A 19,557-nucleotide genomic window follows, 5' to 3' on the forward strand; every position below is an offset into this window, starting at 1 on the left:
TTTCAAATCAAATCCACCATCTGAATCAGATGATTAGACAACAGCTTTTCTGCAGACAGAGGGCTCTCGTGTCCAGTCACTGTTGATGTTCTCTCCCCTGTGCTGAAGCAAAGAGATACAGACAAGTACGCATGCAAGTTGATTCATTTTCTTTATTTGAAGCCCTTTAGCTATTTTCTCACAGATAATATAGAAACATTGTTCTAATTCAGAAACTCACTCATGATAAAACATTGCTGCACAGCGCTACCACTGCTCAAAAACCCTGCAGCAAACCTTTAAGTTGTGCTTTAACTTGTCTTTTTTAAAAAAAATTTTATTACTGTTCTCAGTGGAGCTTTCTCGCTGTTGGAATTTCAAAGAAAAACAATTTCCACCATCCAAGAGTTTAACACTGCACAACCGTTGCATTAAACACATCAATGACACAAGTGTGTTAGGGTATTGCCAGATATTCTAGTTTCATAAAATGGATGTGAGCATGGATATAACTTTGTATAAGTCCTCTATTTGAATGAATTCATTGACCCTTTTGCATAAATTATTGTCACTTTAGGTCAATAGATTCCATCCTGCCCTGATCGACTGAAGAACTACTTAACCGTCTAGACTTCAGGCTGTAAAGGGCTGAGCCAACCACGCAGGCAACACTGCTTTCCAATAACCCTCCTGTCCCAGACAGCATGCTTTCTCAGTTTGGCCGTCTCATCTGACAAGAAATACGCCGAGTTAGTGTCAGGCACCGAGGCCCATTTGCTCTTTACAGCTACAGGTGTGAACAAGTGCCTCCGACCTTTGACCCTCAGGACAGGATATTGTCACTCGGTAATAATTTAAAGTCTGAGAGCTAAGCAGAGGAGAAGACGAGTGGAAGCAGGTTCAGCAGCTGTGCGGTTCTTCTTTTACAGGCGTTTGTGTGTGAATTGTATGTGTGGTCGCATTTACGGGGAAAGATTGTGAGTTTGGGTCGGAGCTGTTGAGGAAAAATAAAGCCCTTAAGGAGCTTTTTGGAGGTTTTTTGTGGAAGTTAGCAAGCCAGTCTAGAAACTGAAAGCTGTGTGAGGTCACTTCCCTTTTCATTCACAGTTTACTGAGTTGCCTGCTGCGCTGCTGTTTTTACCCTGAATTGTGATAAAAATATAGCTGAAATTGAAAGAATTCGATTGTGGAAGTCAGGCTAATCACTAACAGCAAAAACACATACGATAAATCCCGTCCTCATTATCCACATTAGAGTGTTTTGCTCTTGCGCTGGAGTGCCTCAGGTTTTTTTTTAGTAAATTCAGCTCCCGTGGCGCTCATTCTGAAGACCACCTGTTTGCTCCACCGCATTGTTTAGTTGTAGATGCTAGCTCAGCAGCCTCGCTTCGAGCCAGACGGTGTCATGCCATACCATTCAGACCTCGTGCCCCTCGACCTCTGACACCACTGCCACTGCCGCCCCTGCTGCCACACACACCAGCTCACTCAGTGCTGAAAAGCAGCCATTGTGTGCCTCCCATTGAAATCCTCTCACATGAGGAGACCAATAAGTATATTAACCTTGACAAACCTCCCCCGGCGTCCATTGTTTTGCACGTTAGGCTTCCTCTACAATAGCTGCCAATGTGTTAAAATACAAAAGGGCCCAGGATGATAGGACGGTTCATGAATAAGTGATTCCTCACAGGCGGCTGTGTGCTGATTATTTGTTTGTCTCACTAAACTGGGTTAACGAATATGAGTCCACACTATATGCAGGGTGTGAAAAGGATTCTTTTACTTGCCTCCACTTCGACACCTCCTCCCCCTCCTCCTCCATTTAGCCCCTTTTTTATAGAAAACAAGCTAATTAAAATAGTCTTAAGATGATTATGGAGAGAGCTTTTCCCACGGGTCTGTCACACGCACACACACATGCACACACACGTGCAAAGTATTTGAAAAAGATTTCTAATATTTGCACTACTCTGGGAAGCGATTTGACCCCCGTGGAACCTAAATAATAGTAGTGTTGCATGCTGAAATAAACTGAACCACATGTTACACTTCCACCCCCAGAAAAGGGTAAATGCAACATTATTTTCTCCCCTTCGCACACATCTAATCCGTCATCGCGAGTGCAAGTTGTTAAAGCCCTCGCGAGTCAGAGATGACAACCGGGAGGAGGTGAGGAGGATGTGTGATGTGTTGTCCAGATGTGTGGTAAAGCCTGATTGTCCTTGAGTGTTCAGGTATGTTGTCTTCTCAGCTGGTTTCTGTCTCCGCAGAACAGTCGTACAGCCACATGCAACTCGGGAAACAAATTGATTGCACACATGCTGCTGCGCAAACAGCGTGATAAAGCTGTTCATCATTTACATTATGCGTGTTTTTTTTTGTCCAGAGCAGTCAGAGCACAGGGGCACTGTGGCATTGTGATGGTGATTCAGTGCCTTGCTCAAAGACACTATGACACACTGGCATTTCAAATGAAAGTTTTTGCATTTGCCGTCACTGTTACATTGGAAAGTGGTTGCGTAAGGCTTGAATGTGACAGCCAAAATTTACATGTATTACTCAGAAGTAGATCTCTGCAGATGATTAAATAGAAGATATTAAGAGCTGGTCAAAAATGATACGATTACAACTCTTTAAATCCTTAAATGTTATAGTAAAAATGTGCTTTTCATTTCGCTCACCGCAGATGGAATGTTTAATTAGACCTCCTTAAAGTTGGATATGTGATTCTATAAAAGGATGTAATAAATGTCTAGCTGCTCAATTTAAGCTTCCATTCGTTTAATCATTCTTTTCCCACAACTGACCAAATTTTGAAATCAGAAAACCTCCAGTTTTCAAACAGTCAGAGGCAGATTGACATTCCGAACATTTCTGATGTTTTCATATATGAAGTGGTTCTTTTTAATGTGCAGCCTTGCGGTTTTTAGCAATATTCTGTCATCTGGACTGAAAGGTTTCTTAATGAGCATTTTTTTGCCTGTGCATGATTAAGAGCAATATATATCTATATATAGATATATGTGTGTGTTTAGATGTTAATGAGTGTGAGGAGCTCAACGGAGGATGCCAGCAGACGTGTGTCAACACACCGGGCTCTCATCACTGTGAGTGCAGCGAAGGCTTCCGCATGCACGCTGATGGTCGGACCTGCATTGGTAAGTACGAAACAGAAGTATTTATTACACTTGTGGAGACCACTTTAAAAGCCACTCACACTGCACATTTTCCCTCATTAATATTGATGGATATTTTCCAAACATATGTCTGTACTGCCCTTGCAGCGCGTTGTCTTTTCAAATCTAGACAGACACTTAACACTGAGAAGTCTCCAATAAACACACAAGGCTTGACTCTCCCTGTTTTGTTTTTATATTGTTTTGGTTTTATTTCTGAAAATTAAACATTACAGGGAAAAGAACATAAAGAAGTGTACAAACAAAAACACATGCAAACAGAGGGTATACACATACTGCATAAAGGTTTTTTTTTTTTTTTTAGCACAGTCAGTTTCACATTACTGACAGACAAATAGTCTTGAAGTGTCTGTCTACAGCTGAAGAATGTGCGTCTGAAAAATGTCTCCTGACCAGTAGATGGCAGCACACAACATAAACCAATGCAAATAAATAGAAATGTTTTTAATGTTTCACTTCTTAAGCTAACCTTTTAACTTGCTGAATTAATAACATAGTCAGATTACTGACTTTACTTTAAAGGAACCACAATCTGTTTATATTATAGATGTAAAGCTGCAGCTAGGAGCTTGTTAGCTTAGCATAAAGACTATAAACATTTAGTCTACATATCTCTGTGTGTAACACAGTCAACTCAAATCTCTAAATTCACTATTTAAACACTGCAACCATTGTTTTAGCTGATTTCCTATATGTCTTGCACCCTCATCACCCTCCTCTTTACGTCACCATGTGAACGACAACGGTATCGGTAATCGGCAGACATAGCAGCGAACACCACTACACAACTATCAAATGGACTTTCACTATTTGTCCTGACATTTTCAATTTTTTACAGTTCTTCAGGATATAAAGATTATTGTTTATAGTTGTATTTGAACGAAGATTACCAGCTCTGATAGTGTCAGCCAAGTGTGTGACAACACCAGGAAGACTATTCTCAGTGATGTAACACTTTAAAGAACAGGACCGCTGAGCCTCCATGATTAATCGGACTGGGAAATTCTGACATGTTGTGAAAGGGGGACATACAGGATGGTAAATTACTTCTTCCCATTTTAGCGCCATAAAACCTGTTGGTAATGAGAGAATTTGTTACTTGATGAAAGCGAGTACTCCTCCGTTGCTTTTGCTCTTATTTTTCACTCTTGATATTCCCATTCTTTGACCGCAGCATAGTGGTAGAGGACAGTGATGGAGGCAGAGGGATAGCTAATTGTGCCTGTTGAAGTCATCACTGTTAAAAGCCAGCCGTTCTCTCAGTTTTACAGCCCGTCTGTGTCATCATGTCTGTGTTTAGAGCACCCAGAAGGCACAGGGCTGATATTCATATTTGGCACGTCATTAAATCACAGGAGTAATGGGATGGAAAGATCATTAGAAAGTAACCAGGGGCACCCGCCGGACCCGGCTTGAATATCATTTTCCAGTTTCCAGCTTTTACCCAAGTGTTTTCCATAATTGTACCGCTGCGGAGTTTGAGGTGTGAAGGCCATTTAAGATTGCCAACAAATCCAATTATATCTGTCATTCTGGTCAAAGTTTGACATCTATTACAGCGGAGCTGATGGGTTTCTGCGCTTATTTACAGCGTGTGATCATGTGTCTCATTTCCTTTTTCAGCGGTGAACTCTTGCTCCGTACTGAATGGTGGATGCGAGCACAAGTGTGTGGACATGGGGAACAATCACTACAAATGTGAATGTCGAAAGAACTACCAGCTGAGGAGAGATGGCAGACACTGTGAATGTAAGTCATTTGTTGTTCACACAATGCAACAAAATGTGTTACCTGATGCCTATCCTTCATTCTTATCTCTCTACAACGGAGAGAAGATGGCAGAGGTCTGAGTGACAGCTCATCTGACCAGATATGAGATCCTATGCTCGCCCTAGAGCCAAAAACAGCCAATGAGTGATCGTGTAGAGTGACCTGCAATCTCTTTTTCTCTCCTGAGCCAATTACACACCAGCTGCCACATCATGTAGCCAATAACATTTCTGATCCAGTAATATGTATTTTATCAGAGTTTTTAAAGCCATAAACTTGGAAACAATGCAATATGTTAGTGTTTTTGCTGTTTTTTATAGGGCCCTTTCAACTAAGTGCTTGTTTTTAACAATTTGTATGCACAATGTAAGTGTAAATATGGAAATAAAGAACTAGAATGAGTTTTTGCCCCTCTTAGTCACGGACAGGGGCGTTATGAGGTTACAGGCGCATTTTGCCAGCTACCCGAATATTTCCTCCAAAAATAAGTATTAAGTTTCACCATTCTCAGTGATATTGTTATGTAATTTGAAGTTGGACCATGTAAGGCTATATGATGTGGTCACCACCAGATCATCTGCAGGCCTGTAATAAATAAATAATTCAGTCTGTTAAAAACTCCTATAGATTAATGCCAGAAACACTAACAGAGGTGTCAAAAGCTCCAAACCATGCCTTGTACTCCAAATGGTTCAATAACAGCTTTGGGCTGGACAAACAGAGTTTGTTAGAGTTTCTGATATGTGTTAGGGGCTCCTTTTCAGAATTGCATTCAATTACAGATTTTTTGTTTTTCTTGCCAGATTTGGTGTTTTTTTTGAAACAGTCACTGAACAGTAAAAAGATGGAATTCACATTTCTCCTGGATTTTAATTTATTTCCTGTTAGTTTAACAAGGCATCTTTTAAATATCATAACCAGAGTTGGTTGAGAATTAAATTTGTGCTCGTGAACGAACTAGCAATGGTCAGAGAATCACCTGCTGGGCTGACCTGGCTTCATTTTGTCGTGTGTGTCTCTTCCTGTGTGTGTTTGTGTGTGTCAGTGATGGACCCCTGTGAGGAGAGGAATGGAGGCTGCGCCCAGCTGTGTCTTTCAGAAGGCGGCCGGGTTCACTGCAGCTGCCGACCTGGTTTTACACTGGCTGGAGATGGCAGGAACTGCGAAGGTGAGGAATCGCACAAACACACACACACACACACACACACACACACACACACATACCCTGTATCCACATAAGAAATTAGAGAGGGGATATATCCAGCAGTTTAAGGGAGGATGACATTCATGATTTTTCCATAAGTTGCAGCCACAGTAGACCTTCTTTTGGAAGCAGCAGACTGGTACTGATTTGAGAGGCTGATGTTGGAAACTCTTCTCTCAGTCCAGCTCACTAACATTTCTCCTGCTCCACCTGTGGAGTGAAGAAGTCAGTAAAGAGTAATCTGAGACCTGACAAAGCCTTCCTGCTGGAGGAAGTGTTTGCTACATTGTTTGGAAATCTACACATCCAGATTTTTTAAAGAATGCATGGGAGCAAAGTTTTTTCACCCAATACTCTCCTAGCAGTGTGAAAGTATGTGTGTTTGACTCATTGACGTCTAGTGCCAGAGACGCAGCTTCGAACAAAGGCATTGTTAGAGGTTTTTCTTCATCCGCAACCTCTTACAGGCACTGCTACCTGACCCCCAAGACCCTGAGACCCTTTACATTTGTAACTGTAACTGTAAAATCACAATATTCTATTTTATTTGTGTTTTATGTTGATTAGCAGTATAAATTGTATGAATAAGTTCAAGCCTGAGAGGTTGATGTACTGTTAACTTATTCTCCCTTTGCAGCAAAACAGACAACACATTTAAATGAAAACTTCAGTGCGGAGAATGACTTGCAAATATAACAGAACAGCGTACAATATTTGGTGCAGCTGGTCGGTCACTGGTTCCATTCCCTCTAGTTTCTGTTTGGTCAGCCAGATGAGAAATAAAACTGCAATAAATAAAAAAAATGAAATTGAAATAAGTCAGACTCGTACCTCTGAAGAATCACACAGCTGCTCCTTATACAATATAGTGTAAAATATCACATATGACAGCAGAATATCACAATATTCCATTATTCTGTAATGTCTAGTATCGCCCCAAGCCTAGCTGGGAATAGCATAAGTCTCCAGGTAATGATTACAAGTCCTTGTAAAGTCCCCAAAAGTGACATAAGTGTACACGTGTGTGTGGTGTGTGTGGTCAGATCTCAGACAAGGACTCTGAGGTGCTGGATGAACTATTTGTGTCGACGTCCGTGTGTGTCTGTTTCAAAAACTGTCTCTGTTGCAGTATGAACCTTAATAACCCAGGCCCCTCTGGTCCTGAGAGGAAGCTGCGTTTGGCCAAGAGTGTTGGGTTACTTATTTGTAGTCAAAGAGGACAAGAAGAGATATATCAACTCTGAAATGTCTCAGTATGACCTCGAGATGTGTGTGTACGCGAGTGTTGTGCAACTTTGTATAACAGCATAACAGATAAATCTTCGATATGAATAGTTCGCCATCACAACTTCCTCATGCTTACCTGATCTTTATGTTTCTGTGTGTCTTTTTGTACAGACACAAACTGTTCAGGCCCATCTGTGTGGTTTATTGTCTTTCTCATATAGACATTGATGAGTGCAGTTCGGGCCGTGCCAAGTGTTCCCATCGCTGTGTCAACATGCTGGGATCCTTCAGCTGTGTGTGTCACCCGGGCTTTGAACTTGGTGCTGATGGCAAACAGTGCTACCGTAAGTAGCTCTCTATAGTCGTTCGAATCAGCCTTTCACAAATTTCAGCAACCAGTGAAGTTGTCGCTTCGTTCAAATTCTCTCATAACTTCAGCATTCTTACCCCAAAACTTATTTGTCCTGTAAATAAGGCAAGGAAACTTTTAGGTATTCACATTTAGGCATGTAGGTAAGTACACTTGAAAAGCAGGAGAAATGTACTGCACCTCTCTAATTCCATTGTGATATAAACTACTGTAACTGTGCTTTAGAACGCTCTTCTTCCTCTCCTCATCTGTAGCCTGTAATTACAAGACTGGGACAAACCAAAATAGTCCTCATTAATGCCCCATGACTTATGTCCCAGCTCTGGTTATGCACTTTAGTCGTGGTTTCGGTCCTCTCTCCTCCAGGCATTGAGATGGAGATCGTCAACAGCTGCGAGAAGAACAACGGTGGCTGCTCTCATCACTGCGAGCACACCACCAACGGGCCGCTCTGCTCCTGTAACCACGGCTACCAGCTGGACCAGGACAGGAAAACCTGTGTAGGTAAGAACCTCTCTCTGCGATGCTCGCATTGTTTAGTTCTCTTTTTGTTTCTTTCATTTTCATCCATCTGTCTTCTTTATGCCACCGCCTGCCTGCCTGCCTGCCTCAGACAGCGACGAGTGTGCCAGCGGGGAGTCCTGCTGCAGTCACTTCTGCAGGAACAACCCGGGCGGCTACGAGTGCAGCTGCAGGGCTGGCTACACACTGCACCCAGACGGCTGCGGCTGCGATGGTAAGACTGCTGGATTTGTCACCAGTTTGCCCAGTCTGGTGCTTTGAAGCACATTCCTGTTGTGGCACAGGAAGCAAAATCCCAGAACTCATTCATGAACTAACTGCTCAGCTGAAATGAGGCTTTTTCGAGACCATTTCAGTGAAGAAAAGAAGAAGCAGAACATTTTACTGGAGCAAACGTTTCGCAATCCAGCGCACCTGGATAGAAGAGGTATATGTAACAATTTTAGTTTAAAACAATTGAAAATGATCTAAAATAATCAACAGAGTTTGAGGAAATAAGTGCTGACATTATGTCAAAGACGACTATATGTTTTGTCGCAGAGATTTCTCCTGAAGTCAGCATGCTTACATGCTAGCCTCTGTCAGTCCTGTCTCAGAACACCACTTTGTACCACTGGAGGAGCAGTAATGAGTTACTGTAGCAACTTGTCTGCCCTTAGTCCAACAAAGGATGAAGAAGTAGCGCAACGAAAGCAAGAAGCCATGTTCATTTACAAACAGAGAAGTCACAGAAATAAAACTTTGGTGTTACAAACATATAGCACCTTTAAACCAAAATAGTACCTTGAGGTGGAATAAAAGCAACTAAAAGGCACAGCTAGGCTTAATCTGCCATCAAATTTAGGCTATTACTGGCTTTTCCGTGTCTTAGCTGTGTGTTGTTTGTGGATTCTTCTGTCAGACAATGACGAGTGCCTCACAGAGACCTCGGGCTGTGAACACTACTGCGTCAACACTCTGGGAACCTATGAGTGTTTCTGTCGACTGGGCTTCCGCTTGGATCAGGACCAGCACTCCTGCATATGTGAGTCGACATTTGTATTATAGTCATCATTTTGATCAGATCAACCCAGAATAAATTGTTATCATCATTTGTTTCAGCAAACAAGGGATATGTTAAAACCGGCATGTTTCATAGTATCATATCGCCAGTTCTACAGGATGTGTCGTATCACATGAAGCTGGGTCGATGGAATAGTTGTTTACTAATGATTGGACACATAGTGTGCCATTCATCTAAAATAGATTTTTGTTTGTTTAGCTCTGTATGGCAGGGAGGAAGAAGAAGAGGAGGAGGAGGAGGAAGAGGAGGACGAGCAGCTGGAAGTCCACAGATTGCCAGACCTGCTGTTCCGCAAGGCTCCTCAGCTCCTGCAGTACACAGCGGCCTTACACTCCCGTTATGCCACTGATGATGGTGACGACGACGAAAGTAGTGATGGTGAAAAAGAACTAGAGATCCAGAGGGAGCGTCGAGGAGAGCTCAGACTGGACACCAGCATAGGTACAATGCAAAGTGTGAGTGATGATAATAAGCTGTATGCCTGGTGAGAAAGAACCTCGTTTTCATTTGTTTCTATCTGTGTCAGTGTGTCTCGACGGCTCGTTTGGGGACGACTGCAGTGTGAGCTGTGAAGACTGTGTGAACGGAGAGTGTGGTGAGAGCCGAGACCGATGTGAGTGTTCACCTGGATGGACGGGGATCATCTGCAACATGAGTGAGTATAGTTCACATGACATTCTGCACTCGGATGTGCGCATTGCACGTCACATCTTTTCTTTACGACACACATTTCCATTTCCAAGTCCTGCAGTGGGTTAAACCTGACCTTTTACCACGACTATACAAATGCTTGAATGTTGGGTTTTCCTTAAAGTATCCACAGACTTTAAATCCAGAATGTCCTGTGATAAAGAAGTTGTCTGAGATTTAGGCAAATAAGCTTATTCCCTTTATTGCTTTATATCCCTACATCGCCAGTCCATTGAATATGAAGCCACCTTCGGCAGCCTGTTAGCTTAGCTTAGCTTGGCCAGTTTGACATAAAGATGGACGACATGACAGCACTTCAAAAGTGAAGCCAAAACATCTCATTCACCCCCTGGTGGCTGTATGTGGTAATGCTCATAAACCGCTGCTCAGCGCTGTCCAACAGGATATGGGCCAAACTGAAAACTCACATCAACAAATTTTTTCCCAAAGATGGTTCTCTATCATTAATGTATGTTCATGTTTCGTAAAATACTTATCTGATGCTATAAGAAAGGTGTGAAACGTAAAACGATTGAGTTTTGAGTTTTTTTGAGATTGTCACAAATTGCCCTCTCCTCACCATAAATATGTCACAACTTTCTGCATACTGGTGTACCCACATTAGTAAGAATGTGAAGCGTATGTAGTCCAACTATTTCTTCAAAAGTTTTGGGGACCTGAATATTCTATTTTGTGGGAAAAAAATACATCTTTCTGGCCAAGACATGTGCACCAAAATGAAAAATTAATGGCCATATCATATTCATGACAAGTGTGTAATGTTAAATGTCCAGCATGCACACACACACACACACACACACACACACACACACACACACACACACACACACACACACACACACACACACACACACAACCAGGTTTTTCCCACAGGACACATCCTCTTCTCAGTCTGTTTGAACTACCCATAGTAATGTGGTCGAGTGTTTGAGAAAGATGAGATAGCTCCCAGTGTGCATCGATCCAGAGCCATGTATCAAAACCTGTCGGCTCCTCTGCGTGGGAGGCTGGCTTGTTTATGGGCTCCAGAACACAGAGCACAGGGGGAATCAATCTGTCTACTGCTGGAGCGAGGCCAGGGCCCACAGCAAGAGCGCAGCCTGAGGCCAAGGATGTCCACTACCGGGTTAGAAAGCAAAGCCCCATTGTTCCAATCCAGCCCCATGATTAATGGCTGTCTTTGGTCTGAACCTGAGTCAGGCTGGTAATCATAAGAGGACAGCCACGTGGGACAAGTCCGTTCGAAGCAATCTGTCACCTTTAGGAACACGTACCTGAGGTGGCAGTATTCAGATGCACACCACCCCGGAGGTGATGGATCTGGACATGGGGAGGCATTTTCAGATAGAAGACAAGCAAGTCAACTCTAAACTATTAAATCCTTAAAAGTGCAAATTAGAAGGTACAAATTTAATTTTTCCAAATAATTTGTTAATTGCAATTATGACAGTAACAGTAACGTTAAAAAGTGGATTCATCTTCACTGGAGTTCATCAACCTGCCTGCAGCAGCAGTCTGCGGAGGTGACGTCCATTGTTGGATGATTACATTGTCTATGTTCAGGACCACAGACACACAAACCCTAGGTGTCAGCTGTAACTTGCAAACATTAGCTCATGGCCAATGTATAGTAAAGTGTTTGCCGTTGGATGACTAAATAGGTGATCTGTGGAGTGCATATGGCTTTCTCACACTGTGGTAGGTTATCAAGGTTATCATGCCTTACAGAAACAGTTGCCTGTTTCGGGGTCACAGCCAATGTTCTTGAACACAGTCGCATAAATGGCTGTTTGGAGCGGATAAACACTGCACAAGCAAAAAGATCTTGCAGTCAGACGTTATAAAATTGTCAAGTTTAGTCTTGTTCAATTTCCCTATCCTGGAAATGAAAACTGGCAACTGAATGAAATGCACCCTTACCTTGAGTAAACCTGTGATTTCTGTGGGTTTCATCATTGATGGTGCCATTTGGGATGGTAAAGGACACAGTTCAGCCAAATATGTAACAAGATTCTAGTTGTTTCAAGACATTTTGATGCATAATTCCTGCAAAGTATATCTTTAATTCTGTCCAAACAAAAAACAAATGCTCTAGAATCATTATTATGTATTTTGTGCTAGTTAAACAGCCCTGTGTGTTTTCCATGTTTCCTCAGCGTGCTTAATCATGCCTTAAGAAACACCATCAGTTCCATCATTTCAAGCAGATCCTAATAATCCCACCCACTGTACTGTTGCTTACTTGGTATGCATTTCAGTACGCACACATCATGTGTTGTGTAATTGATAGCACTTAATCTTTGTGTGGAATTTTTTTTTCGAAGACTTTGATAACATTTCGGTATTACAAGGTGTTGTCATGCCATTAATTCAAACTGGTTTATCTTCCCGTGGACAGACATAAAACTTCTGTTAAGAAGTGTGACATGGAATTCAAGCAGACGTTCACATGACGGATTGTAACACCCAAGCACGTCTTAAACAGCCAGCTGGTTCATGTTGTAATTGCTAACAAGGCCAGAGAGATTATAGTGTCAGGAGGCCACACACCATGGGGAAAGACAGGATGGAAGGTGGACGTGTTGACTGACTTCTTAACACTGGAGCATAACCCGTTCTTTGGCTGCATTCACTTTCTCTTCCCTCATATGAGCCTGTGTTTCAGAATCAGAGGAATTCCTCAGAGTTTGATTTATTAAGTCATGCTGCAGCCATGAGGGTGTCACTGCTTTCTCCCCATGTTCATCCCTTTTTTTCTCCCCCCCCCCCTCCCTGTCCAGCCTGTCCACAGGGGACATACGGGCAGGCCTGTAATAGCCTGTGCCGTTGTCAGAATGGAGGCTCGTGTGACCCCGTGACTGGGAAGTGTTTGTGCCCCCCTGGGGTACAGGGTCTGCTCTGTGAGGATGGTTAGTATAAACACATGCCTTTATAGACACACACACACACACACACACACACACACACACACACACACACACACACACACACACACACACACACACACACGTAGAAAGAAAGAAAGTAAGAAATATCTCCTTAAGATGATGTCACAGGTTGTATGTCTGTAAGTTGTGAGCAGTTCAACATAAGATTGAATTTATCATCCAACATGGATACATTTCAATACATTTCCGGAGTCAGGATAAAACCACAGTATTTCACAAGACAGGCGCAAAACATCAGGAAATGTCTGAGGTCATATAAGACTGCTTTACAGTCGGTGTGCACTGACAGTGTCACACACATTGTCTTACTGTTTGAGATGAACACTGTATCCTAACATTTGTTTTTAACCAAATCCTTGTTTAAAGGCCCAGTATGCAGCTTGTAGTGGTCACTTAAAAGCGCAAAAGGTCCTCTTTAGAGTCAGCGTTGAGTTTATCCTTGCTGGGCTACTGTAGAAACATGGCAGACTCTGTAGAAAAAGGACCCACTCCCTCTGTAGATATAAAATTCTAAAGCTAGAACACTACACACTGGGCATATAAACCTTTGCTTTTATCTCACTTTACTGAAGTAGGCATCCTATCCTGAAGTATTCATGTCCGCAGGTTGTCCGAGAGGTTATTTTGGGAGGCAATGCAGAAGAAAGTGCAACTGTCCCAACAATGGACATTGCCATCGTCTGTATGGAGGCTGCCTGTGCTCCCCTGGACTATACGGCCGCTTCTGCCACCTGCGTGAGTACCGACCTCGTTATCTAATTTTGCATAATGGTGAAGATTAGGGTTACAGCAGCGTGTGTAACAATGATCAGCAATAAAAACATTGGTCTTTTCGTTTGTTTTTACTAAATCTCACATTATGACCATTTTGAAAGAAACATTTAGAAGATGGAATGATTTTCATTAACACTGATACGACAGAAGTCAGTACCGTAGATAAGCAAATGTACATGTATGCAGTGAAAATCGTCAATTTTCATAACATGGTGTGCGTCGAAAACAGTATTCTGCAACAACCACAGTGATGATAATCACGATGATGATTATGTAGTATTATGCCTCTGACAGAAAAAACACGATGCTTATGTGACACATGAACATAAAACAAAAGTAGAATACCACCTAATTGCTTTAACAATAATAATAATCACTGCTGTATTTTTCCTATTCCCATGGGAATTTGACTGAATGCAGAGGTGGAATGAAAATTGAAAATAAGATAGGAAGAATGTGCAGCTATCAAAAACATCACCAGTAATCTTTAGGTTTTGATATTACGATTAACATGCAAATAAGCAGGCACTGTACGCTTTGCTAGTTTTGATTCAACAACAAGATGCTACTACCAGATTAAGATTATGGAAATTATCTACATAATGTACACAGAACTTCGTCTTTTTTTCAAAATAATGTTTACTCTTCGTCGCTGGCTGTACTCAGCCGTTTCGACGGCGGCACCAGGTGAGACGGCAGCTCTCTGGGAAGCCAGTGACCCTCCAGTTTCCCCTCAATAAGGTGGACTGCCAAAGCGAACTCCTCATTGTCCAGCATGCCATCCCCATCTACATCAGACAGCCTCCAGATGTGAGCTAGCACAGAGTTGGGCAGGAGGGTGGTCATCATCCACTCTCTGACCTTTGTGCCGCTCAGCTTGCCCTCGTTCGGACTGAGGTTGTAGAAAATCTCGTCGTATTTCGGCTTGAATTTCTCCACCGCCCACTCGTCGAAATCTGCCTCACTGCTCTGGTCATCGATGCGGAATTCCTTGAACGGGTCTCTCTTGAAGTGCTCAGGCCTGAATGTTCCCAAAAAGTCACCGTCCAACACCCCATGGAGGGATTTCTTCCGCAGTTCTTGTTGTTGAAGTAAAGGCACCAGATTGGCTATGTCACTGGTCAGGAGTTTATCCAAGGAAGCCATCAGACTTGGTTTCAGTGTCTTGAACTTTGAGAAGTCTTGGCCCAAAAGCTTCTCCTGAAAAATATATGCAATCATATGTAAGACTCACAGAACACATTGCGGTTAAATCACAAAAAAATTAGACAGCGGTCATCAGTCATGATTGACCTGCATCTTGGTGCAGTCGGGGAAGTCTCCTGCTGGGACTCGATGCTGTTGCTGGATTTTGGCATAAATCACAGGAAGCTGGTAAATCAGATTGTGCTTCTTGCTTTCTTTGCAAAAAATTGTCGGCATCTCCTGCTTCAGATAGCTGATAATGTGGGCATGAGCCTACGAGGAAAAAAAAGCTCAGTTGAAACCCCAAATCACCATAACTGCATCTCAAATATTTACCTAAATATATATACATTAGTTTCTCTTACCCGCACTAAGCGTGCCCTCTTCACCAGGTCATTCAGCTTGCGTACTGCAGCATTGCGAGGCAGGTTCCTGATGTCGGCCAAGAGATCCTCCTCCTCCAGCTCGATCAGCTGGTAGTGGTCACACATCTGCCGGGGCTCTGACCAGAAAGATCCGATGTAAACCCTCAAGATCTCGGGGGTCCGAAACACTTTCCCCAGCGACCACATGAGGGCGCCGTACACTCTCATGAGCTGCTGCGAGTCCACCCTGTCAGCTTTGTTCAGAACTATACGCAACTTGTCCTCATAGCCGCACAGGGCCCCAAAGGCCCGAGTGAGCTCATCAGAGAACTCGAGTTTATGTGCATCAAACAGCAGGATGATTCGATCCACACGCTCTGCAAACCAGCGCAGCACTGCTGGGAAGTCATAGCCTGGGGAAAAGGAAGGAGAACACAGGGTTTCCATTAACACTGTATGTAATGGGGCAAGTCCCACTGCCTCAGGACTTTGAGGAACATTTAACATTTCCCAGTGGCCTTCACTGGTTACACCCATGGATTAATGCATCCATAAAACAATGCGAAGACTGCTCAGTTACTCTCCTCCCATCTCACTGTGATACCACTTTCATCTGCCGTGCTCCTGAATCCAAGTGTTTGAATTATGCTGGGCTGAGGTATTCATTGCATCTACCAGGAGTTTTCTCTTATCAGGAATTTAAATCATCTTGACAGCAACAATGCCTTTCAAGTTAACTGGAAGCAAGAACCATTAATTCCTCTGAATTGGATACTGATCAGGGAGGTATTCGGTCTCACCTCGACTCAGTTTTCTTTTAGCAGCGGTTAAGATGCCCGGCGTGTCGATGATGCTGATACTCTCAAGGACTTTGTTTGGCGTCTGAACGCACTGAAACCTGCAAAGCAAAAAAAAAAAAAAAAAAATACATCAATGTACTGTAAAGCATTACTGTGGAAGGCCACAGCCGCCTATGTGATGAAACAGAAATAAATTGTGCAACTACGAGAAACTGTCTCAAAATAATGAGAAATGTTCTTGAAATGTAGATTGGCCTGTGTGTTGTTTCCACACAAGCTCCAAAGCAGCAGAAGCAAGTGGGTGAGACTCTGCGAAGCAGAATCAAACTGTATCTACGTCATTACTTTGAGATACTAGGTCATTGCTCAGAGATACTATTTAATTATTTCAAGATACTGGCACCCTGTTTTGAGAAACTGCCTCATTTTCTTGATATACAAAGTTGTAATTTTAAGAAAGTTTCTCATCAAAATTACTTACAGGATATTCCGCCACCCCCTCACATTGTTAAAAATTGTCCTCTGTATTTTACTATTTCCAACTATCCTTAAGTTAAATTAATAAACATCTGGATGGCTTCACACCGCATTGTTTGTTTCAGTGCTTCTTTTCGAGTGAAGGCAGAACATTGACACAGAGTAGAGGAAAAGAAGGCACACCCTGGCCACCTAACAATCTATCATTTCCTCCTTCTCTCACTCTCCCTCCACCTCCCTCTGTCGTCCTAACGCTCTTTGTGTCTGTTGAATACCATCACCTGTTCAGAAAAGCATTCCCAAAAGGGTCAAGGTTGCGAAAGGGCTTCTTCGGATCAACTGTGAGGGCATTGCCAGGGATGATTCCTTCCGGCTCCCCGTACATGATGGCAGTGAAGCAGTCAGTGGTCGGCTCTGGTCCAACTCTGCTGCCAGGAAAATCTTGTTCTATGAGATACCTGAAGCAAGTCCAAGCCACCGTTACAAAAATGGTTACCCCTAAATCATTGGTCAGCAGACTACATGCGCAAATCTGCACGTTCTGATTCTTACCTGATGAAAGTCGTCTTTCCTGTCGAGTACTGACCCATCACCAACACCATCGGCTTGTTGTCAAAGTCTGCATCCTCATAGCTCGGAGAGTGAAAGTGATGGAAAGAGTAGTACTTCTCTATCGGCAGCAGCCTCTTGTAATAAAGATTCTTCAGCTCCTCTGTCACCATGTTGACATCCCCGAGTGTTTTAGGGTTGCTCCTGAGCCTCCGGATGGACATGGCGATGGATCTCTGCTCTCAATTTTCTCAGTGTGGAAGCCGCTCGCTCTTCTAAGACCAAACTGAATGATGGAGGAATGTGCACAAGGAATATTATCAGAATCTCACAGCTGTCTGCTCCATCCTGCAGCGGGCCATGTAGAGGGTGGAGAGGGTGTAACCAGAGCCTGCAGCTGCACCTAACATAAAGCCAGTGTCGAGAGGGACAGGGTGGAGTGGAGCTTTTTTGTTGCTGAGCTGAGACAGTCTTGGCAAAATCCGTGCAGATTTATTGTTCTGAATTACAAGTGGAGATGTGGCGGTGCTTCAGTTTTACAGTCTTGCCTACATTCTACATCCATTTGTTCAGCGCCTCTGATAAAGTTTGCAGAAGGTTAGCAACAACACAACAAAATACGCCTGCTTGAACAGTCAACCCCGTCTCAAATTAGATTTATAGTTGCGCAGCTGTACGGATGAATGGGTGAATTTAGTGTTAAGTTCAGTAAATCAAGTGAAACAGGAGAACTCCAAGAAGTCTGATGTTGTGATAACACGGTGGCTGGGTGTGTCCGTTAGCTCATACGCAAATGTAATCTGATAGTGGAGAGGGTTTCATGTCAGTGTTTTTCTTAATTAACGGTGAGCACTTTAACTGAAACAAACAAATATTCCAGAGAATTTGTTGTCTTTGCTTAACCTATAAAAACACCTTTTCTGAAGTTGCAGCAATCTGTTCATCTGAATATAAGTAAAACCCGCATGTGTATGTTTTTCTGCACCGCGTCATGTAAGCATGAGAACATGCTGAAACCATTCAACGGCTGTGCGTCGACCTAACTCCTTCTTTTTGTCTGTTTTAAAATGGATCACGTCCGGCCCCTCAGCCTGTCCCAGGTGGACGCACGGCGCAGGCTGTTCCAAGGAATGTGACTGTGTTCAAGAACATTCCACTGGCTGTGACCCCAAAACAGGCCGCTGTTTCTGTAAGGCCGCATACCGCGGCCCACAGTGTGAGAAAGGTATACGCACTTCGCACATCGCCAGCTCATTTATCCAAAGGCAGCCTCGGCATGCAAGGAAGGAAACGGTTTTGATTTGGGTTTAGCAGCGGTTGTCCGTGCACGCAGACATTGTCATGCGACAGTCTCAGACACAAGTCAACTGAGTGTGAATATGACTGATGAGTTCATTTCCTGCTGCAGTAATAGGACTAGAGTGACAGTAATCTCAGTGAAATTTGCTGAAGTGCACTTTGATTTGCAGATGTGATTTAATGTGCTGAAATGAAAGCATTTTAAAGGGACAGTTCACCCCAAAATCAAAAATGAGTATTGTTCCTCACACCTGTAGTGCAATTTATCCAACTAGATTGTTTTGGTGTGGGTTGCAGAGTTTTGTAGTTATGAATGTCTGACTTCTCTTTAATGTAAAGAAACACCTCTTTACCTGTTGAGCACCACTGGTCTGATGGATAAATAGATGGATAAATAGCACTCACAGATACAAGTGTGATGTTGATTTTGGTGAAAACCGTCTCTTTAAGAAGCTGTGGTTGCCCTTACAAAGCAGCCCACTGTGGTCTTGTGATGAAACCAGTCACTGTTTAAGCTTTTAATAACCTGTCTGTGTTGAGTAGTCATGACATCGTTGCCAGTGTGTTTTGAGATTATTCGTTAAATCCCTATTGTTCTGAATGCGTATGTGTCCCAATGCAGAATGTGAGCCGGGCTTCTTCGGCGCAGGCTGTGAGCAGCCGTGTGACTGTCCGGGTGGAGGGCCATGTGACCCCAGGACTGGAGAGTGCAGCCAGCGATGTCCTGCAGGCCTCCGTGGAGATAAATGTCAGCTGGGTGAGAAGAAAAGCTGCTTCAATGCACCGATTCAGATTCAGACAACTCTGCTGATCCACAGAAAGGCAGCTCAACCCAGTCTATAATACACACGACCCCAAAAACTTGACTCCACAGCGCACTCTTGTGGCCTCAACCTTTACAATAAGGAGTCATTGTGGATTCACTCACTGTGAGCAGGTGTGGATATGAGAAGTGTGTGTTCCTGCCTGATGCGCGTGTGTCTACATGTGGGACTATTGTTTGCACACTCCATGATTGAGCGAATGTGTGACCTTTCCTATAAACTGCATGTCAACACAAATGATTATTGATGAGTGTCTGAATCTCTCCACCTTTGTCGCAACATTTTTCAATTCG

The 19,557-nt window shown here is 43.1% G+C and overlaps 2 protein-coding genes across 6 annotated transcripts in view; one reads left to right on the forward strand and one right to left on the reverse strand.

The window, feature by feature from the left end:
• Window positions 1-19,557, forward strand: part of megf6 (multiple EGF like domains 6) — a 62,782-nt gene that overhangs the window by 22,035 nt on the left and 21,190 nt on the right. For all 5 annotated transcript variants that reach the window (XR_005072747.1, XM_037087942.1, XM_037087950.1 and 2 more), the window contains exons 6-18: window positions 3,015-3,137; window positions 4,800-4,925; window positions 5,992-6,114; window positions 7,599-7,721; window positions 8,114-8,251; window positions 8,361-8,483; window positions 9,171-9,293; window positions 9,531-9,773; window positions 9,859-9,987; window positions 12,824-12,952; window positions 13,598-13,726; window positions 18,232-18,366; window positions 19,063-19,197. Coding sequence is in view for 4 of the 5 variants with exons in the window: in XM_037087942.1 (XP_036943837.1) it covers window positions 3,015-3,137; window positions 4,800-4,925; window positions 5,992-6,114; window positions 7,599-7,721; window positions 8,114-8,251; window positions 8,361-8,483; window positions 9,171-9,293; window positions 9,531-9,773; window positions 9,859-9,987; window positions 12,824-12,952; window positions 13,598-13,726; window positions 18,232-18,366; window positions 19,063-19,197 (1,779 nt within the window). In the remaining variant the exon portion in view is untranslated. The remainder of the gene's footprint in view (window positions 1-3,014; window positions 3,138-4,799; window positions 4,926-5,991; window positions 6,115-7,598; window positions 7,722-8,113; window positions 8,252-8,360; window positions 8,484-9,170; window positions 9,294-9,530; window positions 9,774-9,858; window positions 9,988-12,823; window positions 12,953-13,597; window positions 13,727-18,231; window positions 18,367-19,062; window positions 19,198-19,557) is intronic.
• Window positions 13,868-17,365, reverse strand: LOC119013441 (EH domain-containing protein 2-like). The gene is made up of 6 exons (XM_037087984.1): window positions 17,145-17,365; window positions 16,874-17,050; window positions 16,116-16,213; window positions 15,316-15,728; window positions 15,059-15,223; window positions 13,868-14,965 (listed from the first exon to the last, which is right to left on the reverse strand). Exons 1-6 carry the CDS (start codon window positions 17,363-17,365, stop codon window positions 14,405-14,407), a joined length of 1,635 nt encoding a protein of 544 aa, XP_036943879.1. The 3' UTR covers window positions 13,868-14,404.

Source organism: Acanthopagrus latus, chromosome 2, assembly GCF_904848185.1.
Source record: "Acanthopagrus latus isolate v.2019 chromosome 2, fAcaLat1.1, whole genome shotgun sequence".
In the NCBI taxonomy this organism is placed as follows: Eukaryota; Metazoa; Chordata; class Actinopteri; order Spariformes; family Sparidae; genus Acanthopagrus; species Acanthopagrus latus.